Source organism: Drosophila navojoa, chromosome 2 (assembly GCF_054131105.1).
Source record: "Drosophila navojoa isolate 15081-1374.11 chromosome 2, UAZ_NAV_1.0, whole genome shotgun sequence".
Lineage (NCBI taxonomy): Eukaryota > Metazoa > Arthropoda > Insecta > Diptera > Drosophilidae > Drosophila > Drosophila navojoa.
This window is the reverse complement of record NC_142890.1, coordinates 14,427,478-14,453,859: the sequence shown is the minus strand read 5'-3', so window position 1 is coordinate 14,453,859 and position 26,382 is coordinate 14,427,478. Positions and strand designations below refer to the sequence as shown.

The 26,382-nt window shown below is 43.2% G+C and overlaps 5 protein-coding genes across 5 annotated transcripts; 1 reads left to right on the top strand and 4 right to left on the bottom strand.

Annotated features, from left to right (window-relative positions):
• Positions 1–49: 49 nt before the first annotated feature.
• Positions 50–3,301, bottom strand: Npc2f (Niemann-Pick type C-2f). The gene is made up of 4 exons (XM_018113007.3): positions 2,995–3,301; positions 1,307–1,414; positions 341–510; positions 50–265 (listed from the first exon to the last, which is right to left on the bottom strand). The coding sequence occupies exons 1-4, from the start codon at positions 3,137–3,139 to the stop codon at positions 179–181; spliced, it is 510 nt and encodes a 169-aa protein (XP_017968496.1). The 5' UTR covers positions 3,140–3,301; the 3' UTR covers positions 50–178.
• Positions 3,302–3,649: 348 nt separating this feature from the next.
• Sec10 (Exocyst complex component Sec10) lies at positions 3,650–6,346 on the bottom strand. The gene is made up of 6 exons (XM_018113746.3): positions 6,200–6,346; positions 5,232–6,136; positions 4,582–5,169; positions 4,335–4,524; positions 3,953–4,270; positions 3,650–3,894 (listed from the first exon to the last, which is right to left on the bottom strand). Exons 1-6 carry the CDS (start codon positions 6,230–6,232, stop codon positions 3,796–3,798), a joined length of 2,133 nt encoding a protein of 710 aa, XP_017969235.1. The 5' UTR covers positions 6,233–6,346; the 3' UTR covers positions 3,650–3,795.
• A 202-nt stretch (positions 6,347–6,548) lies between these two features.
• Tsc1 (tuberous sclerosis 1 protein hamartin) lies at positions 6,549–11,210 on the bottom strand. Its single transcript, XM_018111551.3, has 7 exons — positions 10,978–11,210; positions 10,501–10,889; positions 10,182–10,438; positions 7,837–10,126; positions 7,623–7,780; positions 7,439–7,568; positions 6,549–7,372 (listed from the first exon to the last, which is right to left on the bottom strand). Exons 2-7 carry the CDS (start codon positions 10,634–10,636, stop codon positions 6,990–6,992), a joined length of 3,354 nt encoding a protein of 1,117 aa, XP_017967040.1. The 5' UTR covers positions 10,637–10,889; positions 10,978–11,210; the 3' UTR covers positions 6,549–6,989.
• Positions 11,211–11,377: 167 nt separating this feature from the next.
• Positions 11,378–13,565, top strand: GatB (glutamyl-tRNA(Gln) amidotransferase subunit B, mitochondrial). Its single transcript, XM_018111555.3, has 8 exons — positions 11,378–11,623; positions 11,695–11,839; positions 11,896–12,009; positions 12,067–12,382; positions 12,438–12,862; positions 12,929–13,065; positions 13,131–13,254; positions 13,321–13,565. Exons 1-8 carry the CDS (start codon positions 11,508–11,510, stop codon positions 13,537–13,539), a joined length of 1,596 nt encoding a protein of 531 aa, XP_017967044.1. The 5' UTR covers positions 11,378–11,507; the 3' UTR covers positions 13,540–13,565.
• A 99-nt stretch (positions 13,566–13,664) lies between these two features.
• Root (ciliary rootlet coiled-coil, rootletin) lies at positions 13,665–24,781 on the bottom strand. Its single transcript, XM_018111549.3, has 9 exons — positions 24,433–24,781; positions 21,858–22,364; positions 19,798–21,054; positions 18,886–19,037; positions 17,453–18,829; positions 17,220–17,395; positions 14,512–16,910; positions 14,267–14,442; positions 13,665–14,201 (listed from the first exon to the last, which is right to left on the bottom strand). The coding sequence occupies exons 2-9, from the start codon at positions 22,362–22,364 to the stop codon at positions 14,138–14,140; spliced, it is 6,108 nt and encodes a 2,035-aa protein (XP_017967038.1). The 5' UTR covers positions 24,433–24,781; the 3' UTR covers positions 13,665–14,137.
• Positions 24,782–26,382: the final 1,601 nt, after the last annotated feature.

Sequence of the window (26,382 nt, the reverse complement as noted above, 5' to 3'; positions counted from 1 at the left end):
GCTGTGTGCCTGTGTGTAGTTGTTCTTGGTGCCCCACTAATGATTGCTATTGTTTTTGCATGCACCAATTATTTTATTATATTTTACACAAGTATCATAAATATGTATGTACATCTGCATTGCACAAACACACAGATATACGGTATATCTACGCCTATGTGTGTGTAAGCGTTTGTTGTCATTCAGTAATCACAACGGGCACCTCAAAGCAAATGAGATTTTTATTGTTTTCATCTTTAGCCTCCCATAGCATACTGCCCCGCATCTGTAAGAAAATTACAATACGGAATAAATAAAGATTCTTGGATTATACAATTATATTAATTATTATCGCACATACCACGGGTAATGTTGGATTCACATAGATATTGGCCCAATAACTTTTGCTCTCATTTACATTCAATATGCAGTTGTGATCGCCATCGCAAGGATCTGGAGATATGGCCGCCTTGGTCTTCAAGTATGTGAAAACCCAACGCACCTCGTGCTTCAAGAACGAAACGCCATTACCTGCAATTTAAGCGCGATTAGATTCCAGTTTAATGAAATTCAAATGATGTACCATAAAGGTTAGATCTTTAGCTCTGATTATTGATATCAATTTATTATAGTTGCTTAATTAGTTAAACACTTCAATTGATCTTAAATTTTAAATGAAAGATTGCAATTATTCCCATTTTTTACGCAAATTCAAATTTACTTGGCACTTCAAACTTTAAATTATAGATCGCAATAGAAGCAACTTGCGAAAAAAAAATTAAACATGTTTGTGCTGAATAATCAAAACACAGGTAAGGTTCATTTTGTCTATTTATAAATTCGAAATCAATAATATCGCTAGCGCCGATTGCATTTAGAACGTTCCTAGCTAAATGGCAGTCAAGTGCGTCTATATGTACATATGTATATGCTCTATAAGTAGGGTATTACTTATCTTTGGTAGCACACACATTCACATATATAGATACGAACAAGTAGTACTACGTATATGCCATAAATGATGTCGTATAATGCAAAATTACTGGGTATTATTTTGATTTACACACCCATTTGATCAATTATTTTTATGGCACATTATCGCCGGCTACCACAGTCTTCTTCTTCTTCGGCAATTCACACGATTCAGTTCCCCCCATTCATTGTCGATTGTGTACTCCCCCGACCCTTCCGTATATATGTACATACAGAATACATACGTATTGTCGTCGCCCTCGCCTAGGCGGCTCTGTTTCCGACTACTTCGAGCTTAGTGAGAGCGCATTGGAGACTTTAAATGCATGATCCCCCGTTATCAGCATATATTTACCATTATCATCGAAGAGCACCGTAACCTTAACAGTGGAATTGCGAGTCATAGAACAGGGCACCTTTGAGCAGCTTTCAATGTTCAGGTAGTTCACATTATACAGAGAGCCTGAAAAACCACCAGATTAAATACATTATAAAGTAAATAGAATATAGTATATAGGTTTATATGCACGACAGTCAACTATATATGGAAGGTCCTTTCAGCGCTATGCAAAGGAAAATTATGAACGTCAGCTTTTTTCCATAATGTCGATTGTGTTAATTAATATTAAATATATTTCCATTACGTTAGGATATAGCTCATTCAAAATAACCGTCGATGAAGAATATATACACATACACGCATCCCTTCCGCCTGTTATCATAAATGCGCCGATTACCCATTTTCAATGGGTTCAACAACCTTGTTTGTTATAGCATACAAATATAATTTTAAACCATATATTGGCTATTATTATTATTATTAGTTAGAAATTGAATGTACATTTGTATATATATTTCTTATATACATATATTGCACTTACAAACTAGGTAATTTAATAAAAGTTATCTGGGCACTTAATTCCAGAGCTTTGTTTGTAATCAATTAAATGACCAGGTAAAGTCCTTGCATTTGAATGCATTCAAGTGCATAGTACTTGTTCATAGTCCAACTACATTGAGTACATAGTAAAAAAGTGGATTAAGATAATGCATTTTTTTATTTTATATGTATGTCCCAATGTACCATATAATTTATATGTGTATCTGTACAGTATATTCTGCTGCTCAGCTTGATACCTGATCCTGACCTATTGAGTACTCTCTTAAACGCCGAAAAGAATTTGAATAAGGGGGATATGGGACGAACCCCAAAAGATGCTTTCACTTTTTAAACGAGTGTAATATAGAAAATAGCATAAAAGTTAATTAAGTTTCTTATAGTAAGTTAGGTCATTATTAATGGGCTAAATAAAAATATGAGGCAATATTCGTTGCAACTGATTTATTTTGCTGTTACTTTTTCTACCACAACGAATTGATTAGTTTATTCAGAATTTCTATTAATAATAAAAGAAAAAGAAAAAACCAAACGCTAAGCCGGTTCAGATTACTTTTTTCTATTGGGAATGGGAAACTTTGTTAATAAAAATTTTGACGCTGATTAATGTCATAATATTTTTTTGTACATATATCAGTGTAAATAAATATTACTATGTATATATGTTGATAGGGTATTAATTTAGTGACCGGAAAATTGGCAAACGTAGTAATTTTATCATCAAAGATTTCATTAGCTGATTATTTATTTCGATTATTTTAATTTCGAAATGTTTTCGTATAGGTAAATCAAAATTAAATGAGTAATCTGAAATAAATTTGCTAGATAGAGAGCATTATATGGCATAATACATATGCTACATATAACTTTAAAATAAAGGTTTAGTCTAGTTACATACATATTGTTTTTTTGTAGTACATATAGCTCCAGTTCTACTCAATTCTCACTTGAACTTTCTGTTTAAAGCCTTTTTTTACAGTTTATATCATTATTGCCAAGTCGTACAGAAAATATATTTAATTAATCCGAGTGTTAATAATAGAAATTTAAAGGTAAAAAGATTTTAGCATGACCAAGCTTATATTTTGTTTAGAGTCACTACAATCGACCGATTCCAAGCTACTAAAGATTATCTAAGTACTCACCGCAATCCTCGAACGGCAACGAGCGCAACGATAGTATCTTCTTATACACATTTTCTGGGCTGAGCTTTGTGACACTGGCGATCGATTCGTTAATAACCAAAAAAGCCCAGAGTATTTTCAAGTAGTAAACAAAAAAGCCGCGCATGGCTTAATCGATTGTGGTACAAGATCGTTTTGATTAGAATATATGGCACACTGTTTGACTGGGCTCGCAAATTGATTAAGACAATAACAAAGGCGCACGATAATGCTGCGGTAGTTTAATCAGACACGCGACAAGTGTGATACGCTTAGCTACACTGCTAGCAGGTGACTGACTTAACTGTCGAAGTCTTGCTAACCATCAACTGGTGGCAATCGGTAGCTTTTTTTTATCTGCAATTAGGGGAGTGACATTAAATGCACACAGAAATAAATAATTTGTGTATACTTAAGCAATAAACTTTGATTTATTGGCTGTGAACGGGAGCTATTGTCGAATCACTGGCAAAGGAGTGAGACGAGTACAAAAACTACTCACTGATAAATATAGATTGACAATTGGGACGCTCCCACAGTGTTTAGGACAATCTCCAATTAATGAAATTTGATAGCTGTTGTACAGATACAAATATGAAGCACTTGACTTTAATTGAAAAGTGAAGCGTTAAAGATATAAGCTAATCACATATAATATAATATTGGTATATTGTTTGATTTGATCGTATGTTTATGTTTATGTAAAGTAATACAAACAAAATAAATTCTAAGGGATACATCTGGGAATGTGAGTCAGCAATGGATCGGCCTCTGGCAATAGTGCTACTCGATGATGCCCTTTAGATAATTGGTGTTCTTGATGATACGAAAGTCGGTACGAAGTTGGATGAATTGACGCACCACCGACTTGTCTAGATAATTCTGTTCCAAAAAGTGTAAAATTAGACACAAAGCGATATAGAGATATCAGCACACATACCAGAGTATCGCCCGTGCACACCTCTTGAAGGTTTTGGGGTTTTACCAATAGCAAATTGCATAGAGCGTGTAGTATATCAAAAAGCTGCGTCACCAATGGACTGTCCAGCTCACGTATACATTTCCTATACTCGTTCACATCACAAATGGCGCACATGGCGCCAGCCGTATTAAATTGCATTGTTTGCAAATGGTCGTAGATGACGCGATGCAGGCGTGTTCCGAATTCTGTCAGCACATTTTGCAGATTCTCGCCATCCACACACTTCTTTATTTGTACAATAACTGGTTGCAGATTCTGCACCACTTGGAGGCACGCCTGATATGGATAATAATTGATATTAAATAATTGTTTTTGATATAATTTTATGGTGTGTTCTTACGGCCGATGCGATAGTGTCAACATCGGTTTCGGGTTTGTAGTCCGTCTTTTTCTGCTCGTACTGCAGATAGACCTTAACCCAGCCAATTACTGCACTTATGGATCGATCCAGACCCTGGTCCAATTTAGTTTCAATCTGTTCCATCAATATCCGTTTTTTAAATACATAATCTGAGTATTTCGGTGTGTTACTGCAAATTCAAACAATATTTAGTATTGTCGCATGTTTTATGAACTTGTGTAGTTACCTAACGCAGGGTATAACCGATGAATTGCACAGTTTGTCCAGCAAATGCACAATGATATTGGTCTTTTGGACCACATCAAAGAAGTACAATTGTGGAAATACTTTTCCCTCCGCCAACGGCACTGCCTGCAAGCCCAGCTCCAGCGCATAGTCAACATGCTCATGCATGAGGAAGCGTAGCAAGATATCATTTAACTTGATGGCATTCCCAGGCAGCTCAGCCTCGCTGGACAACAGTCTGCAGCGTTTAAGGGATGCCTTAGCCTCTTGCAGCATATTAATGGCCAGCTCCTCTGAGAGAAACGTCTCGCCGCCATAATCTTCAATGGCAGCTATATTTATGTTGGCTCGCGTGGCAATTAGCACCTCCATGTTCCGACGAAAACCTTTCGTGGTTTGTGTCTTCTGATGCTTTTTGCTGGCATAAAATTTTTCCAGCTCCGTTGAACACTTGGCTGTCAGGCATCTCAGCTCTATTTCAGCATAGCCGGCAAGGTTCTTCATGAAGATTTGCTGTGTAAGCTTTTGCAGCAGATCGTCATCGATGGTAGACATGTAGACTTGCAAATCACTGGACAATTTTAGAGTGCTGCAAATAAGTAATTATTACTTGGATTAGTGAATACGGTAGTTAGCACTCTATTAGCTAACCGAGAATAGAGCTCATAGAGCGTACGCAGATACTTTTCTTCGTCCTTCTTGTCATCCAGCTTGGTCATCGCATATTGATGAAGTTTTAATTGATAAATGTTCAGTATGAACTTGGACATGACTTGCTGCGGATTGGCGAAAACCTTCTTGATGATCTCATAATGATGCTTGCACATGGGCACAATGCCGATGAATATATCCTTGCCGCTGTACGGCTGCATTTGGCTTTGCTCAATGTAGGCATCGACACACTGAGTGTAACCCTTGAACTGAGAGAGAATTTGAGCCAGGGACTTCATACGCTCAATGTCCTCGCTCTTTTGTGCCGTGGCAAACTCTTCGATAAGTCTACGCTCCACTTCATCGTATTTCTTCTCAATTTTTCGCTTCGACTCGGCAAAACTACCAGGTGGCAGATCCTGTGAAATCGCGTATAGCTTCTGTATCACGTCGGCTGCTTCATTCAGGCGCACCGGATCGCTAAATATATCATTTACTATCACCGGCCCGGCCATTAGAAATTCAGACATGTAGCTAAGCAACTTTTGTGCTTCGACGGATCGACTGCGAGGTGTGTTCACATTTTCCAGCTGCTCCCCCAGATGCATAATCTTGCCAGCCACAGAGTTGATCTTTTCATCCAGCTGGCCGAACCAATCGATGGCTGTTTGGTGTCGCTCTTGCAGTTTCGCGATTTTCTTAGCATGTGACTCCTCCTCTTGTCGCAGGGACTCCTCTAAACGCTCGCACTTGCTTTGCTGCTTCTCCTGTAGTATTTTCAGATCCTTAATAGTCTGTATGAATGTGTCATGTAATGCCACCGGATTGAAGTCCTCGCTATTTTGCAACTCATTGTTAGTGCGCCAGGTCAGTCTTTCAATGAATTCGCCCACTTCAAAAGGCTCCTAGATTACAAAATTTGGATCTATGTAGCATACCTATAGCATATTCCATCAATCGACACACACCTGTTCAAATTCCTCCATATATTGGGACAACATAGCTTATTGTTTTTGAGGCGTTTTCTCCTGATTGTTGCGGTGTTCTTCTTCTTGCTACGTTTTGGTCAAATATCAGCTGTTTGCTGTTGCTGTTGGCGCTGCCAACTGTTTCTGTAAACGCTGCCAACTATATGCTCAGATTCTGCGTTTGCTGTTGGCAATGCTACACAGTTATCGCCGCCAGAATAATTTTTGAAATCTAGTAATTGCTCAGATGTTATAAGATTTGTATATATAAATGCTAAAATAATAATAATTAGTCATTTAAAGATTTATGGGTGTTTTTTTGAACGCCAACAATCAAACAACTATGAAGTAATATGCTCATGAATTATTTTCATTTAATGTTTCATCATATCAAAACCTATTTTCGTTTTATTCTTTTTTTATACAATTTATACGACAAAACACATTGCAATGTGCCAACAAGTTAAAATTTCAAACGTTTATAATCGTTATAATTATTGCGCGGAGTCTGCGTTTTATTTAATTTTAGTTACAGTTTTTTAAACTGAATGCGAAAACCCTGAACAATTCGTTTCATAATCCGACGTTAATTATTTTTGGTAGTGGAGACAAAAAAAATTAGAGATATTTGCAGCTATTTTTTAAACATATTTAATTTCTTGTTGCCGATGCTTGCCCTTCCGACGACCAGTTCTGTTGATTTCCTCTGTATATAATTGACAGCCTTGTGTACTTTCTGTTGCAAACATATAGTATGCTGCAGTTGTTACTGCTGACTGTGCGGTGGCTACTACTGCTGCGGTTGCTGCTGTTTCTCTTGCTGCTGTTGCAAGTGTAAATGTGGGTGGGCGTGTGTGTGATTAGACGTCGTTGGCAGGTTCAATTCTTGCGACAGTGCTGCCGTCGTTGTCGCCTGCATTATGTTTATGGCACTAGCAGTGCCCGCTGATGAGGCCAAGTCAATTGTCGACATGCGCGCATTGTCTTCATATGAGATGCCCGCGCCTGAGCTCGGGCCAGTACCGCCGGCCCTTGATACTTCGGCTATCGCCGGCGTTTCAAGCAGCTGTTGCAAGTTTTTCAGCTCTGTGGAACGCAGACTTGCCGAAAGACTCTCGCTAGATGCTAGCGACGTTGAAAGCGGCGAATTTCGTTCCATGGATGAGGCGATATCTGCGAATTGAAGCATAATATATGTTTGTGAAAAATTAAATTGGTTTCGTTAACAAGTAGACCTACCAGTTCGGTCAGTATCCGGCGAGCAAGTTGTGTGTCCGACAGCACCCTGTGGGTGTTGCAGCGACATCATAAGCTTTTCCTCCATTTGTATGATGATCTTCTTTTGAATGTCATATTTCTTATTCACCGACTGCAAAGGCATAAGTTGTATAAGCAGCAAAAGCCGGCGAGCTATGAGGCTTACCTTTAACATTTCCTCATATTCATCCTTGACGGTGCGCAACAAACGCTTCTGCTCCGCAATAACCTTGTCGTTGATGCCCAATTGAATCGCTTGTTCGCTGATTTTGTGCTTGGTGCTTTCGAGTAGAGAAGTCTTTTCGTCTAGGTTATGCTTCAGATCTGTTGCGAAAGCTCCGATCAGTTTAATATATAGCTTAAATATTTTCAAAACTCACCTTTAATTTCGGCATTGAAGCTCTCTTGGAGCAGCTTTAGCTCCTCGTCGCGAGATCGGTAGTTATCGATCTCTGCCAGTCGATCGCGACAACGCACCTGCACTTCACCCATGATAATAAACTCTGCCTCCAAGCGCGCCAGCTCCTGCTTGTATTGCTGTCCAAGATCCGCTTGCTGCTGAGCATGTTGCAATTCTGTGGTCATGGTAAATATTTGACCTCGAAGCGACTCCACTTCATAGTTCAACTCTTTCCGTTGCAACATCTCGGCATTAAGACGAGTCTGCAAATCATCATTTGCCTGACGCAGACACTTTTTTTGATCCAACTCGTACTGGTATTTAGACTTGAGGTCGGCCAGCTGTTGGATGTAGCTGTTTAGCTGCTCATTCGATTGCCGAATTCCCAAGTCGATTCTAGCAGCAAGAGCTTGGTTCTTCACATCAAAGTTTTTCAACTGTTCCTGCAAACGATCTCGTTCCATTTCCAGGCTGCGCTTGTCTCGGCTACGTCCCATCAAGCGTCGATTACGCTCGGCATGAATGCTGCGACGATAGCGTTCGTATAGCAATTGTAGGCACATGAGCTGCCATTGCTCCTGCTGCGTTAAGAGATTGCTCGACGAATCGAAACTCTCCTTCGCGTGTATGGAACGCATTATGTACTGATCGAGTATCTCCTGCGGATTAAATTGACATCTTTCGTGCTTGTTTCGCTGATCCTTGCACTCACGCAACAATTCAAAGAGAAACTCTTCGTAGTGTATCGGCACCGTTTCCAATGTCTGTACCTCCTTCGACTTGTATGAAGTGGCGGTCGCGATTTTGGGTGTTCCCAGGGCCAGCATTCGACCGCTACGCTGCAGTCTGGTGCCAGCCAGCACAGTCTTTTGTGTTTGCACGGTATTATGCACTCCATTCCCATTCCCATTGCCATTATTCTGTCGCAGAGTTGGACAATCGGCTTCGTCATCATCATTGTGCTGTTGCATACTTGGCAAGGCCGAACACGACTTAGTGCGACGTATTTGGTTATCCGCAGGACAGTTCGGCATTGTTGTCCGTTTTGATGCTGCACTGCTGTGCCAGCCGGTGGTAAAGCTGCTTTCATTGCAGCAATAGCTGGCCATTCGATTTCTTCGCTTAACGCCCTTGGCTAGCTGCTGAATGGTACGGTTGGTTGGCATATGAAGGCCCCCATCGCTACACAGATTGCGATCCGTTTCGTTGCATTCGCCACAAGCACTGACAGTTAGATCCTTAGTCTCAGAATGTGTCACCGTTAAAGGATTCGGGCCTCCTGTTAGCAATGGATCTGTAAGCTGTGGAAGTTCTGCCGTTGGCTGCATTTTGCTTAGGTCAGGAAAGTTGAATTGGCTTTGGTGATCCTTGCGCATGGGAGAGGAAGGCTGACTATTTGCAAAAATAGCTCGCACCGTATGTGAGTTGGGCACCTGCTGCTGCTGTTGGTGTTGCTTAAAGTCGCGTAAATCTTTCAGCGGCGTAGTCTCCGGCGTAGCCTCCACAGCCGCCTCTGGCGGTGAGGAGCCTGTTGCAACAAGCAGCTGAGCAGTGCTACTGGGCGGCACTATAAACGGTGTGGGAGTTAGCGGCATAGCCGAGCTGGCGGTAGCAGGTGCTAGTTCGTTATGTGGGCTCCAGATTGGTGTATTGCTGGTATCAGCTATACTTGACTCAAAACGTCTAAGAGGTGCCGCAGTTAGATGTTGGTTGTTAAGCTGATTGCTAAAATTGTTGTGCTGTTCACCGTAGGACGTGGTCGAGGTCATGCGACTAAAGCTGGGCGTACTACATGGATAGGCGGTCGAGATATCCTCATGTGTGGAGTCGGGATGCAGCACAGGCAGCGACAAATGTGCACATTCCATTACCACGTCGTGTGGCTCCATTTCCTTCCAACGCATGTTACTCACTTCCGTTTCAGTGGTAGCCGTCAGTAGCATCGGATGGACACGCACCGTGTCCAGTAACGGTTTGATCGTATGCTGGAAAATGCTCCCCTTGTCCTTCTTGATGAATTCCGACAGATAGTTCAGGAAATTACACGGATACATGCCGTATAGTCGATGGAACAACATTTGCAAGCCCAACTGTAGATGTACGACCTTATCGTCTGGCAACTTATTCACGTTCTGAAATTTCCACGAAGCCAAGTGACCGAATACCTCAAACAAATCGTTCAAAAAATTCGGCACCGAGTTCGGGATTATGGGTAACAGCGTAATTATGCACAGAAGAGCGCTCATTAAGGGCACAATATCCTTTTCGTGCTGGAAGGATTATATGCATGACACATGTACGTAATACATTATTGAATTCACTTACCGTCAACAGCTTGAAGATACTCTTAATTAGGCGATGCTTTTCGATTTTGTGCAGCCAGGTGGGATGGCGTCGCACAATAAAACAAAATACATTCAGCGCCTGCACGCGATATTGTTGTTGCTTGAGCCAGTCGTCCAAACGATCGAATATGTAGCTATCATGTGGCGGCTGCGCCTTCACCAGCACTTCCATAATGCGCATTGAGCCAGTTTTTAAATAGTAATCGAGCATGTAACGCACTGGCCATTGTTCCCTAGCTATAATGTTAAATGGGAAACTCAAATAGTATTATGAGATTGGAAAGCTTTCCTTAACTTACTTTGGGTGAAAAGTTCAACAAGTTTCTTCTTTGCTTCCTCATTCTCAAGTGTTTGATTTGACTCCAAACCCGTGATAGTCCTGTCGAAATCCATATTGGTGACTGAGTTATGTGGAGTGGCAACAACGGACAGCATGTGGTGCGTTGTTTGTTTGATTGATTTTTCAGCATTAGCTCCTTATTTGCATCGGTAGCCTTTGTTTTTCTCCCTTTAACCTATAGCTGCACGTTGGCGTAGCGACCTGGTAGTGGTCACCACTCCAAGTACTTTGTAGCCGTCGTCGTCGTCGTCGTTGTCGTCGAAGTTGTCGTGGTCTCTTGGTCGTGTTTTTTACTTTTGCTGCGCTGCGTGTGCTTTTTGCTCTCTTCTTCGTCGTCGTTGTTGTCAACTGTGATATACAAAAAATTTGCATCACATTTTTCGCCAAGTGAATTCAAACTTCCTGTTGCGTGGGATAATGCAAGATTTGAGCTTACCTCTAGTTTCATCTTTTTCACATGTTTTATTAAAAATGTTATCGCGTGTTTTTCTACCTTAGTTTAGCAGTAATGTTCATCTTTTCCATATTCTTCCAATGAGCCCACTTCGCCTTCGTGATATTTTGATTTATCGTAAGTGCCATAAATATCGGAACTAAATGCTAGCTATCGATATTAAACGGCTGTTTCGTGACACGCTAGCCAATATCAGCTGTTCTCAACAGTTGGTCTTCGTATTGAGGATGTTCTTACTACTGGTAGAATATACTATGGGAATGTGCATCAGGACTTGACAGACAGTAACAATATATATCTTTCTTTTGTTAAACTAAATGTAAAGAACATTTTCTTTATAAATAAATGAGGGCAGATATATTCTCAAATGCAAAGTACGATTACGCTAAATTCACTTTGCAGACTAAATTCGATCCCTTGATAAAAAACAGCTGTTGCACCTTCTATCGATTTTTTAGTTGAATCATTAGAGTGGAGGGAATACCTATTATTGTTGATAGGTATTGCACCTGATGCTCAGCTGTTCATATTATCAAGTCTCAGCCGGCAAAAGAGAATTTCTAATGGGGAGTTATATGATTGTGCGTCGACTGGCAACGCAACCCAAATTGGCCAATGCGGCAAAAAGGTAAAATATACAAGTTTATTGTTTAGAGTGTTCCGCATCCCATTTTAATAAGTTTGTATGTTTTGATGCAGGAAGTGGAAGAGTGTGGTTGGTTTGGAGGTGCACGCACAGATAGCAAGCGCCTCAAAACTATTCTCCGGCAGTGGCACCGGCTTCGGAGCACCTCTGAACACAGCAGTTGCCTATTTTGACGCTTCTATACCAGGTACCTTGCCGGTAAGTTTTTACCATTTATGCTCTGCGGATCCTAATAAAACTATATACTATTTAAGGTTCTCAATAGAAAATGCGTAGAGTCTGGTATTAAAACTGCATTGGCGCTAGGCTGCCGGGTGAACGAAGTGTCCATGTTTGATCGCAAGCACTACTTCTATGCAGATCTTCCAGTGAGCAGTTAAACTTATCACATCACAATGCAATATAAACGTTTTCAATTTCCGTAGAATGGATACCAAATTACCCAACAACGCGCTGCGCTCGCGAATGATGGGCTAATTTCATTTCCAGTCATAACACCCGGTAAAAAGATTTATTATAAAACTGTCAATTTATTGCAATTGCAATTGGAACAGGACAGTGGCAAATCACTGCACGATGAGCAGCTGAAGAGAAGTTTAGTTGACCTAAATCGAGCTGGTTTGCCGTTAATGGAGTTGGTATTTGGCCCAGATTTGGAAACTGGCGAGGAAGCTGCTTCATTAGTGAAAGAGCTGATGCTTATATTGAGGCGACTTCAGACGTGTAGCTGTAAAATGGAAGGTAAGTGCCTGACACAAAGGCCAAAAGGCTTTTGATGCTCACATTGCTTTTGCAGAGGGCGCACTGCGCGTAGATGCCAATATCTCAATACATCAGGAGGGTGATCCTTTAGGCGTACGTACAGAGGTTAAGAACATTGGCTCCGTTCGGAGCATATCCCAGGCAATATCGTATGAAATAAATCGCCAGATGGAGCTTGTTGCCGATGGTGGCGTTGTGACAAATGAAACCCGTTCATGGGATGCGGACAAAAGACGGACCATCGCCATGCGTGATAAAGAAGTGCTGCAGGATTATCGATTTATGCCGGAACCCAATTTGCCACCGTTACATGTCAATCTCAAGCCGGGTTCTAGGTCAACTGAAGACCTGATATCAGTAGCTGCGCTAAGCGAGGAAATACCAGAATTGCCTGAACATACGCGCCAACGTCTTGTGGAACATTACAAACTGAATGCAGAGACAGCCATCATTTTGGTGGTAAGCTTTATGAACTGAATAGCAAGTGCTTTTAACAACAATTTGTATTGATGTCGATTCTCTTAGAACGAGCCCATCTTGCTGGAACATTTTGAAAGCATTACCAAGAGTCTACCAGATATGCCAACCAAAGTGGTTACAAATTTCCTTATTAACGATTTGCTATCGTACTGCAACAAGCTCAGTTTGGACATAGCTGATTGGTATGTACTATATGTTTATGCGTATGCTTTCCATTCATACAAAATGTTTCCGATTTCCATTGCAGTGCCATCAGTGCCAATGCCTTGAGGGATGTATTGAAGGCGTTACACTCTGAGCAAATTAATTTGCAAGCAGCTCGCCAACTTATTCCCCTTTTACACACGAATTCAGCGGCCGACGTCAGCCAGGTGAGAAAGCTTATAAATTCCACCATTCAAAGCTTAAAATATATATTCTTTTACTCCACTTTGCAGCTGATTACAGAACACAACTTGGAACAGATTTCCGACCTGAACACCATTGAGGCTTATTGCCGTGAGGCGATCGCAAATCAGCCAAAAACTGTGCAGCAATACCAAAAGGGAAAATCGAAAGCCATTTATGCCATTGTTGGCGAAGTTGCGAAGCTCTCGGCACAAAAGGCGAATATGAAAGTCGTGGTTGAGTGCTTGGAGAGACTTTTAAAAAAATAAAGGAAACGCTCTTATTTATTGTGTTACTGGACGTGTTTATTTTATGTATATAGTTTATAAAATATGATGTAAGTTGTTGAACACATACTGTATTTCGAATATATATTTATACATATATATTTGTATGTATGCTAAGAGTTAAATGTGTTGTTGTGCCGTCTATGTGTCCATGTCAATGTTAGTAATGAAATTATTATGTGATCGGTTTATAGCTCATATATGATAAATATGCAGTTCTTTGCTCTCCTGCCTTTCGAGGAGATGCGGAACTTGTGACCCTTTAATGCAGAATATTGTAAAATATGTATTTTTGTTTTTGTGTGTCATAAATGAATATCCAATTCAGGATGCGAGATAATGGAACGCACTATATTCGATCGTCTACAAGGCAGACAATGAACAGCTAGAATTGTACTTGAAGCACTTCAAGATTTATGAATGCTGATGCTGGTGAACTAAATATTATTTGATTACGATGTCTTTAGTAGTCTAAAGCGTTTGCCTCAAAATAAATGCACGTACTTTGCCGCACGCTGGCAGTGAACGTTACGTCTTGGCGGGATCAATTTACCAGATGGCAACGCGATTGCACAATCCATTAATCACGATCGTAGTCACGGCACGTCGACGGTGGCAGGCTCATGGACACTGCAGAGTCCAAGCTGGAAGAGCAAATAGATTCAATTAGATTCCTATTGATGGACGGAATTTATATATTGCTACCCACCGCCTGCTTTCGCTTTCCAACAAATGGGCATCCACTGGATGCTGGGAGACATTGCGCAGAGAATCACCTAAAGTGCTGCGTAAATGTTGCATCTCTCGAGTAGCTTTGGAGCTGCGCAGAATGTATTGCTGTCGCCGCTTAGCCTCTTGAGCCAGCTGTTCCCGCAGCATTGAGATCTGTTCGAGAAGAGAGATAGGAATGGAGTTGAAAATCGGTTCCCCTCAGTGTACTGGACATAGGCTCACCTGGTTCTCGAGGCGTAGCACCTGTTGTTTGTGGGACTGCTCGCGAGCATCTAGCAGCTTCTCGGCATGCATTTGGGCGCTGCGATAGCGATCCACGTCCATGCCATCCATGCACTTGGAGCTGTCATGCATGCGTGCCTTGCAGCGTGCCAGCTCGGACTCCTTTTCCGCCAGCAACGTCTCCAGGCGACGCACCTTCAAGCGCAAGTCACGCGTTTCCTGCTCAATGGCGCTGTGGTCCAGGCCACAGCTATAGGAGCCTCCAGTGCCGCCATCATAACGATTGGAATCATATTCTCCGGCATCGCCACCGCCTCCATAATAGGAGCTGGATTTCTCAGCCCGATCGTAGGCGTTGCCACCAGCGAATTTGCTCTTCCTGTCGCACTCCAGCTGCTTCACCTTGTCCTGCAGTGCTTGCAGCTTGCTGCGCAGCTCGGACTTCTCTCGCTGCGACGATTTCAGCTGGCGACTCAGTTCCTCCTCCTCGCGACTGCCACCGCCGCCACCGCCATTGCCGGCGTCCTTGTCGCCATTCTCCTGATTCCACTTTGCAATGCGCAGCTGTGACTCAAGCGCCGAGCGCTGCACCTCGAGTTCCGTAACCTGCTCCTGGAGCCGCTGGTTGCCATCGAGCTGCGCTTGCTGGCTACGTCGCAGCTCGTTTAGATTGGTCTGGGCGCTGTCCAGGCGCTCCGTCAATATGCGCTTCTCGTTCTCCGTCGTTTGCAGTGATTTCTGGAGCAGCTTAACCTTATCCTCGTTGGCCTGCGAGCAATGGCCCTGCTCGGAGAGCTCCTTCTGCAGCGTCTTAATCTCACCGCGCAGTTGCGTCTCGGTGACAGCGCTCTTTTGGAGCCGCTCCTTGAGCTGATCCACAGTGGTCTTCAGCGAGGTGCAGCGATCTTCCAGTTGGACCATTGCACGATTTTGGTTGTCCAGCCGTTCGGACACCTGTCTTATATTGCAGTCCTTCTCCTGAAGCGCCATCTGCAGCCTCGTTAGATCCCCTTCCATAGCGACACGCTGCAAGTCGAGCTTACTGGCGCGTCCCTCCACCTTGGCCAGCTCCTCCTGCAGCACGCGTTTCTCGTTCTCCAGCTTGGCGCACACCTGACGACTCTTTTCCAGGCGATCCTCGTTTTGGGCATTATCCTCAGATGTGGCGGCCAGCTGCATCTCGGTTTGGGCAATCCGCTCGCGCAGCATCTGGCACTCATCGGTGCGCTGCTTCAGCTTCTCCTCGAGCGCGTTTATAGCTGACATTTTCATCTTACGATCCGTTTCCAGATTGCTCTTCTCCTCCTGCAGGTTGCGTAGCATGCCCTGCAGCTTGCCCATCTTGGCGTCGCAGCGCATCTGCTGATCGGCGGCATCTTGGAGCTGTTTCTTGGCCGCACCCAACTGGGACTTGTAGTCGTCCTTCTCGCGCTCCAGCTGCGCCACTTGATGCATCAGATTGCGCACGCCCTTTCGCACCAGATCCGGATCAACATCGACAGGCGCATCGGGACATTGGGATGTGCTGCGTGTGTCATATTCGCCAACGCTACGCGATGGACTGAACCGGCGTGAGGGACTCAGCAGGCGGTGCGACAAATTGACACTGCCATCCACTTGGATGCCCGCAATGCGGCGCAGCGTGTGCACCACGGAGCTCAGTTTCTGCTCTGTGCTGCGCTTATGCAGCTCCACGCAGGCCAGCTGCTCATCCAATGCCCTGATGCGACCCTCGGCGCCACCCAGACGCGCCTTCAGCTCCTGTATCTGCTGCGTGGCGTCCGCCAAGCACACCTCCAGATTGTGTTTCTGATCTTCCAAGCGCTTCTCGCGCCCGCGCGCCTCTTCCATGCGGGTGGCCAGCTCCTGCTCACGCGCATGGAAACGATGCTCCTCCTGGTTGTTGTGACAGCGTGCACGACCCAGTTCCTGGCGCGTCGCACACAGATTCGCCTCCAGATCGGCCAGCTGCTTTTTGATCTGGCACAATTCCTGCTGCACACGTTCCTTCAGCTCAATTTCAGCGGACAGCTTCGACTGCAGCTCCTTGCCGCCCTCGTCCTTCTGGGCGAACTCCATTTGCGCCTTTTGCAACGCCGACTTGGTGGCATTCAGCTCCTGTGTGGTCTTTGTGAAATTGTTCTCCGTCTCCTTCAGTATGGTGCTCACGCGCGTGCGCTCAATTTCCAATGAGTTCTTGGCCTCCTCCAGATTGTTAATCTTCTGAAGCGCCTCCTCAATGGCACGCGCCTGTTCCCGCTTCGCGCTCTCCACACGCTTCACATGATCGCGCAGCTCCTTGTTGCTAGCGGAGTACTTGTCCCGCTCAATGTTGCTATCCGCCAGTTGTCGTCGGCTGTCGGTCAGCTCCTTGCGCAGGCTGTCAATGTAACCCTCACCTGGAAGGGTAGGATTAACAATTCGATTTATTTAGTACGTATTCTAAGTTCTCCTCCAGTTGTCGTTCATTGATAACAGTTAAAGAAGAATAGGAAAGTCAACGCTGACCAGAATATTTTATTATCTGATCTATATCTATTTAATATCTCGAAGATCAGATCAATACTCTAGAAATCCTTTGGAAAGAAGCCTAAATTCAGGAAGCCATAAGATCTTCACAAAAGGTTAGTCTGACTCTTCGAAAACCAGAAAACCTTGACTAGTCTGTGTCTATCATAGATATATTATATCAATAGAATAACATTTACCTTCTTTGGTCTTGCGCAGCGCATCTTGCAGCTCATTATTGGTTGCCTCCATTTTGTCCTCCTTCAGTCGTATATCCATTTTCAGCTCCTCGCTCAGGCGGCAGAGCGTGTCGCGTTCCTCGCGAATGCTGCTCAGTTGTAGCTCCTGCTTACGTATGCACTCCTCCAGCTTGATTCTATGGGAATACACGAAGACATAAATATGGGTTAGAGCAATGCTGGGACAGTCTTACTTGTGCTCCTCCTCTCTGGTGCGCATTTGCACAATCTCATCCTTGAGCTGGGCTATGGCCGCACGCTGCTTCTCGTCGCGAGCATTGGCCTCGCGCTTGCTGCGATCCAGTGACTCCTGCTCGGCCTTCAGGTCGCGTGAGACCGCTTCGAGACGTTCGGCCACCGCCTGCTTGTCCCGATGGGCCATGAGCAGCGCCTGCTGCTTCTCGTTCTCTGCACGAATCAGCGTCTCCTCATGCTGCTGCACGAGGCTCTCGATATGCGCCTGCAGGGCGGCGATGCGCTCCTGTAGCTTCTCGATCTCGTCATCCTTAGCGGTTTGCAGGGCCTGCAGTGCCTGCTGCATGCGCTTCTCTAGAGCATTGCGCAGCTGCAGCACTTCGTCTCCATGGCGCTTGGCTGCATCCTCAGCGGCTGCCTGGAGATTGCTAATCTTCTGATTGAAGTCACTCTCTGCAGCTCGGGCGGCATTCAGCAGCTGAGTCTTCGTCTCCTGGGCCTTGCGCTGGCAGAGCTCCAGCTCCTTTTGCAGACGTGCCACGTGGTTTTTGAGGGATTCCTCTCGGACTAGCGTCTCCTGCAGATCACGTTCCAGCTGGCTGCGTTTCTCCTCAACAGCCTCCAGCGTTGTATTGGTGTCGAACAGCACCGTCTCAAGGGACTCCTTCTCGGAGCGCAGTGCGGCCAGCAGCTCGTTCAGCCGATGCGTTTCCTTCTCGTGCAAATCAATGACCACTTGCTTCTCCTCCACATCCTTGACCATGTCCTCGATGTTGCGATTCAGCCGACTGTTGGTTTCCGTCGTTTGCTCCAGGCGCTGGCGCGTTCGCATCAGCTCCTCGTTAATCGTCTCCTTCTTGCGGCACATGGCGGTCAGCTGGTTGTGTACATCGCACTTCTCGCGTGTCATGCAAGCCAGGTCCTGCAGGATCTTTTCCTTCTCTAGCTGCAGGCACTTGAGCTTCTCGCTGTACGAGAGATTGTCGGTTTCCAGCTCCAGGCGCGCCTTGTCCAGCACAGCCAGTTCCTTCTTCAGCTCCCCAATTTCGCTGGCCTGATCCGCGACCTGTGCGCGCAGCTTCTTGCGCTCCTCTTGGGCTTCCACCAGAGAGCTCTGCACTGACTTCAGCTCATCACTGGTGGAGCAATTGTTGTTGGACAATTTTTCATGCTTTTCCTGCAGATCGCATTTGTCCAGCAGCAGCTTATCCAAGTCGTATTCGAGATCGCATTTCTGTTTCTCCAGCAAATTTATTAAATTGTCCGATTCAATGCGCTGCTGTTCCAACAGATCTCGGTTGAGACTAACGCGATTCAGCTCCTCGCGCAGCGAAATGGTCTCCTCCCTCAAGCGACTGCTGCGATCCTCCTCAGATCTACGTAAGGCACATATTTAACTGCCTGTAAACTAGCTATACTAAGTGAAGCTTACCTCAGATTCAGCTCTGTTATATTCTTATCCTTGAGTATACGCTGTATCTCCAGCTCCACTGCCTTCTTATCCTCTTCCATAGAGTCGATTCGCTTCTGCAGCTTGCCATAGTTCAGCTGCAGCTTCTCAAAGTCTGCGCTCAAATTCTCAAACTAAAATGGGATAGATTATGATTGATCTCATTATATTAATAATGAACAGATTTTCATCAGATATCTTTGCTGTAGAGAAGCTCAGTCTCCCACGCATTATAGAAATGCTTCGTGTAGGCTAGGGACTCGAACCCGGATTCTCGTTATTCAGTTGCCACGGCTCATTTCAAAAACCCATCCAGGGCATTAAACATATAGTATGTGTAATTGATTTTTGTCGAGACAGCAAAATAAATAATCTAGTCAGCTGACTGTACCCGGCAAATGCATATAGATAATCGGCCGTAAATCTAGTATTAAATATACATATATAGATCTTTTCGAAAGTAAGAAATGTATATTTATAAAAAAAAAGTCCCTAGTATTTCAGAGATGTATAGATTTGAATTTAGATGGAACAAACATTTCTTACGTAACTTATCTTAGTCCAATATATGTATCAGTAGTCTCAGGCTATCTAAATAACAACAGGATCTTGACATGAGTTAGAGAGATTCTTCTGGTAATACTGATTAGTTTATAGAACTAGTTATATAAAATATTTAGTTCTTCTACACCAAAATATATATATGTAAACCCAAGTATATCCATAATGATATTTACATTAATGCTACAGTTTATACTTCTCTTAACTCTAAACCGAGGTCAAAAACACCTCTGTGAACTCATTTCAAAATCACGTAAGTCTAGTCGAGTATTGTCTTATATAAGTCTAGCCGAGCCTTATCTACGGCTCTTATCACCTCTAGCACCCACTCACCGCATTGTTTAGATCCGCCCGACCCATTTCGGCTTGCTGTTTTTGTACTCGGACTTCATCCAGGGACTTCTGCAGACTCTCGCGCTCCTGCAGCAGCTCGGAGAGCTTTGAGTTGCTGGCATCCAGCTTCTCGGTCAGCTGCTGCATTTTGCTGGTCAGCAGCTGTTTGGTGCCCTCGCTGGTCTCCAGCTGGGAGCGGGTGCTGCGCAGCGTTTCGCTGCTCTGCTGGAACTTCACCTGCATGTCATGCAGGGCCAGCTGGTACTTGTGGAGCGCTGCCTGCACAGCCGAAATGGTGCCCTCGGCAAAGGCCTGGGAGGCGCGCGTCGAATTGCGTCTTGGTGATTTTCCACCGCCGGCAGCGACGCCGGCGTTAGCAGAGCCACCCGCTACGGAGCCGGCGTCACGCGTCAGATGCATGTGCTGCATGGCACTGTTGACCTCGGCGTCTGCTTCGCGATCGGCGATCTCGGCATCTTGCACTACAGCTTGAGCGATCTCGCGCATGGAATTATTCAATCGTTCGATTTCATCATTGTAGCGATTAGCCAATGCCGCCTGCGACTCGGCCTGAGCGCAGCGATCTTCCAGCTTTTTGAGCTGATTCATCAGCTCCAGCAATCGCTGATCCCTTTCCATAATCTCGTGCCGTGCGCTCTCGTACTGCACCTTGAGCGTGGCCAGCTGCGCCTGGAGCTCATCGTTGCTGCGGCGCGATTGCTTCAGCTCCTCGTCGGCGGCATGCTTGGCCTGCTGCAGCGCAAACGCCACCGAGGAGTTGGAGCAGTTGATGTCCTTGCTAACGCCGTTGATCTCCTGGCCCATCTTGGCCACCTCGGCCTTCATGGCGCTCTGCATGTCCTTGAAGGCGCGCTTGACGGCAACCACCTCGCGCCACATCTTCAGCAGGCGATTGTGCTCGCTGTTGTAGTAGTCCTTGAAGGCCTGCTCCTCCTCCTTGAACTCGTCCTCCTTCATGAGCAGCTCGTCGCGCATGTTGCCCCAGTCATTGGTCAACTTTTGCAAATCATTCGTCAGCGCCTCGTTGGTGCGATTCGATTCCTCCAGCTGCTGACGCAGTGCATTGTTCTGGGCCAAAATCTGCTCGCAGCGATTGTGCTCCTCCTCCAGCTTGCGGCACAGCTCGCTGCTGCTGACATCGTCATGCAAGTAATCACGTCCACAGCTTGGCGGAGGCGAGTCTAACGACGAGCTGCACGGCAGGCTGCTCTGACCCAGGGTCAGCGAGGTCGAGCACTGTTAACAAAGATAATCGCGACAGGCACTCAAAATTATGCAAAACAATAAATGTAAACAATTAAAAGTAATTTGCAAATAATCTATGATTGCCCGACTACACATACCCTATACTAATTGCATTTCTATGCAGGTAAACTTCTAACGATGACAAATGTATGGATGGAGAGAAAAATCTTAGGTTCTATTCAAAGGATTCGGAGTTTGAAGAGTTCATATTTAGAATATATATTATGTGGTATAACAACTTTATTGTAGTTTTTGTTAGGTTTTTCTACTAAAATATGAAGGTAATAAATGCAAGCTGAAAAAGCTAAACTTATGTACTTAAATTGATGAGAATTGCAGCGAAGAGATGGATGTATATACCAAATACATAATTATTCCTTAAGTATACCCTCCCTAAGAGCTCTTTATAAAGGAGTTCTTTATAAGTAAGAACGAGAATAATTGAGAACAAGTACTAAATTATATACAATGCATTGCAATGGTACCCTTCTTGATTATAAATTAGGTCTTAATCGCACTACCTTCTGAAATTCCCATTCTTCGGTTATATTACTCCCTTTCTAATATGCCTCTCTGAAGATCTATAAGTCATGAATTACTTCGAGTTCAATAAATCTGGTTGGAAGTCTGACTTGATTTAGAAAGCCAACTATGAATATATAATGAAAGTTATAAGCCTAGATCTTATAATTTTGCATATATATATTGCAATATATCGAGATATCTGAAGGAAACAAGTGCATATCAGAAGCTCGAAGATCTGAGACATATCTATATGTAGATTTCGTACTCACCATCACCTGACTTGCGGTTGGTCCCGTTGTCAGCTTGGGCGGGCCGGGCATTGTCGCCGTCGGCTTGATGGTGTCGTGCATGCGCTCCTCGAGATCGCTGCAGCGCTGCCTGTACTGCTGTATCTTGGACTGGAGCCGGCTGACGAGATTGGCCTGATTGTGCTGGGCCTGCTTGTAGGTGTCCAGGCGCTTGCGATAGCTGTGCGACTCGTCTGCCAGTCGCTGGCGCAGCTCCTGATTCTGGCGCAGCAGCGCATTGGTGGAGCAGTCCGCCGTGGACGGCCCGCCCGGTGCTGGGCTCATCATTCTGGGCGTGATGGCACCGGAGCCGTTGCTGATGTTGTTGATGTTGCTGTTGTTGATTGTGTTGCTGGTCGTTGGCTCGCCACGCCCACGATTGCGAGAGAAGGGTAAACGCGTGGATGTGGACGGTGCCGCTGACGGCGCTGGCAGGTCGACGGCCGTTGGGCAAGGCGTTTGCTTAAAGTTATCGCGATACGCTTGCATCTGAGAGTGAGACAGAGCGAGAAAGAAAGAGAGAGAGAGAGAGAGAGTGAGTGGAAGAGGATGTTTGAGTCGGTTCGGGGAAATTGTTTGCGGTTTGCGTGTGAGGAAACTTTTGCAGAACTTTGCCGCCTACGCCTAAATGCTCGATAACTTTGTCCAAATTGATTTATTAACTCCGCTCGGGCTGACTCTGACGGCCTTCTGCCATGAGCCCAACTATTTTGCCATATCCGGTCGCCATGACAGCTGCGCCAAGCGGAATTATATTTTTTATGCTTAGCGCTCATAAATAAACAAGCTCCCCTTTTTATCATCTAGTCAATGATATTTCTATGCGAAACATCGCCCACTTGACAATACGATTCTCGGCCTCCGCCCCCTCTACAGCTGGGCTGACACCGTTTGTCACCAGGACAGCAAACTTTGTATGTTACCAATCCCTCCGTCTCCCCCAAACACCAACCCCAACCCCGACCCCCTTTGCCCCATTGCAGTTTTGCTTTGTGCCCAGCAACAACATGCATTATAATTTCCTTGTCCTCGACGTATTTATATTAATAAACAAAAATAGTTGATTTTCGTTTTTTGGATTCCTCTTCTTTTTTTCTCGTTTTATATAGCTCGTTGTTGAAACTTCGACACGAATGAAGCCTTGTTTTTATTTTTTCGTTAGTCTGTGGGTCGTCTTCTAATTTGGAGCTCCTTATGCTCTGTGGACTTCATTTATAGATACAACAACAAAATTTAATAGATTTCTTTATATGTGCGGAGAACGACGATGTCGCGACTATGCCTTGGCATGCAATCTGGCTCTAGCGCAGGTTTTCATACGATTGTACTTTCTCTACTTTGGTCATGACTGCTGCGAGTGTTTCGCTCAGATTGAGGTCGACATAAAGACATAATCGTAAATCTGTCATAAATATATGGATTTAACGGCGCTTTCGAACTGCTTTCGACTGCCAAGACGAACGGCATTGAATATTATGATATTTAGCATAATTTTAGCACATGAAAGGAATACCGAAAAGACAAAAAATAATACAAGTCACTCATGAGCTTAGTCTTATCAGTATCATGCAAGTATATGAATGCTAATTATATAATAATCAACTCGCTTATGCGTGAAGTTTACTATACCTAAGTTTTAGGAAATCCTCGCAACTATGCTATCTCTTATTTTGTGTGTATATAGTATATGAGTATATAAGTATATATATTTAGAAATAAATCTGCACGTATATTAGACAGTTTTGAAGCCAGAAAGATAGGTTTCCTCTTCAATTATTGAATGTAACTCCTTAAGTTAAGTTCCTTAAGTTAAGTTACCCCTTGAATTATTGAATATAACTCCTAAAGTTAGGTTCGGCAATATCCTTTATATAATCAAAGGACTGTTTACATTGCAATCCTCAAAGATTTATATTTTAAATCAAATTTTGTAGAGTATCAAACCAAACACAAACTGAAATGTTGAATAGAACTCATATTTCTTCAAAATATCCTTTAATTTTTAGTATATGTGTTACTACATTTCATATTAGTTGGTTTCTTTTTTTCCAAACCATAAATGAAATGTAGACATACAGAAAATATAATATAAATATAATTTTCATTAAATTATAATCGAATTTAAGAGCGAACTAAAGCAACTGGCTAAATAAATAAAAAAATACTGGATAAATATATCACACCGTATTTCTTCAATAACTTATTCAAACATTAATGTAAACTTTTTCACTTTTCGGGAAGATTTACTTCAAACAATTTAATGGTTTATTTTATTTATATGAGTTGTTTCCTTCTTTTCTTTTTGGTTGATTTTATTTGAAATTAATATACTATAGATTATTAACTTAATGCAGCTAATATATCTTTAATAAATTATATTTAAAATTAAAAAAGTTCCCATATTATTAAAAAATATTTTAACCAGGTTTATTTAACAAGTTTTCAATAATAATAATGCAAATTTTGCAGATCTTTTGTATGTATTTTGAACAGATAAAAAAGAACAATATACATACACAGTCAAAGCTAGTCTCAACCAAAAATAATTTGCACTCACTTCTCTTGTAATTTATCCAAAATTCGTAGTTTTAATGGGCCCAATGCGAGAATCTACTTGTTAACTGATAGAGCCTCAATTGAATACTCATCAAATTAGCGTGTATAGCTTTATTCAGGAATACACTAAACACTCAAAGTGGGCGCCCGCCCTGAGTAGCGACTGCCACACCCACTTGTAAGTTCGCGCTTTGCAGTTCCACTTCCACTTCACAGTTCCAAACAATTGACACAAATTGGCAAAAATGCGGAAATACGCAACTAAATCACATGCGCCTCGTTTTGGTCGTAAGGCAAAACAAATCGGAATGGTTAGAAAGTCCTGAGAACTGTCGAGGTTCGTGGAACAGAAGCAACTGAGCCCCAATGCCTGTGCGCGCCCATTTACATAAGGAAGCCAGTGGATTCGCTTTCGAAGTAACCGCCACTAGGCACAGACACACGGACTCACGGACGGACGGATAGTCAGACAGTCCACGCCCGATGATCGGCTGCTACTTGGCGTTTGCCTAGCTCCTGGGGGCGTTGGGTGGATGTAAAATAAACATTGAATTAACAAATTCCACGTTGCCGCTGGCAACCGAAAAATTGATTGGCTTTGCGACTCATCGAAGCCCTCTGCCCTGGCCAGAAAAGAAGTCACAATTATGTTTGGCGTGCGAGCGAGCAACAAATGCAAATTGTGGCTCAAAGCATATTTCCAATGTGCCGACCCACCTGCCTGCCAGCCAATGTTTGTGTGTGTGCGAGTGTGTGTGTGTGATAGAGCATCTCACAATATTGGTCACAATATTCATGCCTAGCTGCGTTTAATAAGTCAAACAGTGCAGGGCAATAAATTTTGAGCTATGCCAATGGAGTTTACCCTTTTCTTACTCTACTTTTTATACTCATTACCTTATTGAATAGGGTTATTTAGGGTATATTGGACGCATTAAATAAAGCTTGACTGCACACATTAACATATTTACAGCATTATTAACGAAGGTATTTGAGCACAGTCCATATCACTGTTTGATTACTCCATCAATCTCAACACAGCGAAAAATCTCAAACGTAGGTCTAAAATAAATGAATGCAGTTCAAAGATCATATTAAATTTGCATCAAATTTTAATTATTTGAGTAAATCTCTCTCTCTCTCTCTCTATTAGTAACTGAACTAGAGAAATTGTTTTTACTTTTCTGATACTAGAGCATCTATCTTTAAAGACCTTGCTTCTGTCTAAAAACAATAACACACCTGGCTGCAGGATATATTCCAGTCGGTCATACCCGGCAAATGCAGTCCCTATTTCTTTTTTTTGTAGCATAAAACTGTAACCACCAAACCACATTATGGTAATCATTTATATATATATTCGTCGGTTTGGGGAATAGGAATCATTAGATAGGACAATCGCATGGCTGAAGACCCCGAAGAACCTTATATAACAAATTTTTTATATGTATATGTATATATACATCGTATATTATCATTTTATCAAGGAAATTGCTTGAAATGGGTTATCTCAATGCTAACAGGATGCAGAGTACTTATTATATTCTTTTAAATAATTGTTTTATTTTTTATTTATACTATAAAATATAATGCAAAACAATTAAATTTGATTAGAAAAGAGAGTAAATTCCAGATGGTTCGGATAGGCCATTCATTCTCTTATCTTTTTCGTTTCCAAGACATATTTGCAATGTCATATTTAAATATACTAATGCTAACCGTGAAAAAAAGTTCTTAAATATGCATATACATATGTCATATTGCTATCAAATATCATATTATGTATTTATTTAGCCGATATATTTATAGGCAGTTCGAGATTGAAGCAGATTAATTAAGATCGTTTGGCAAACCAAAATGTCAAAATGTTTCCTGGCATTTATATATACATAAATTCATATATATACTATATATACATATGTATTTTATATGTGCACATATATTATTTTGC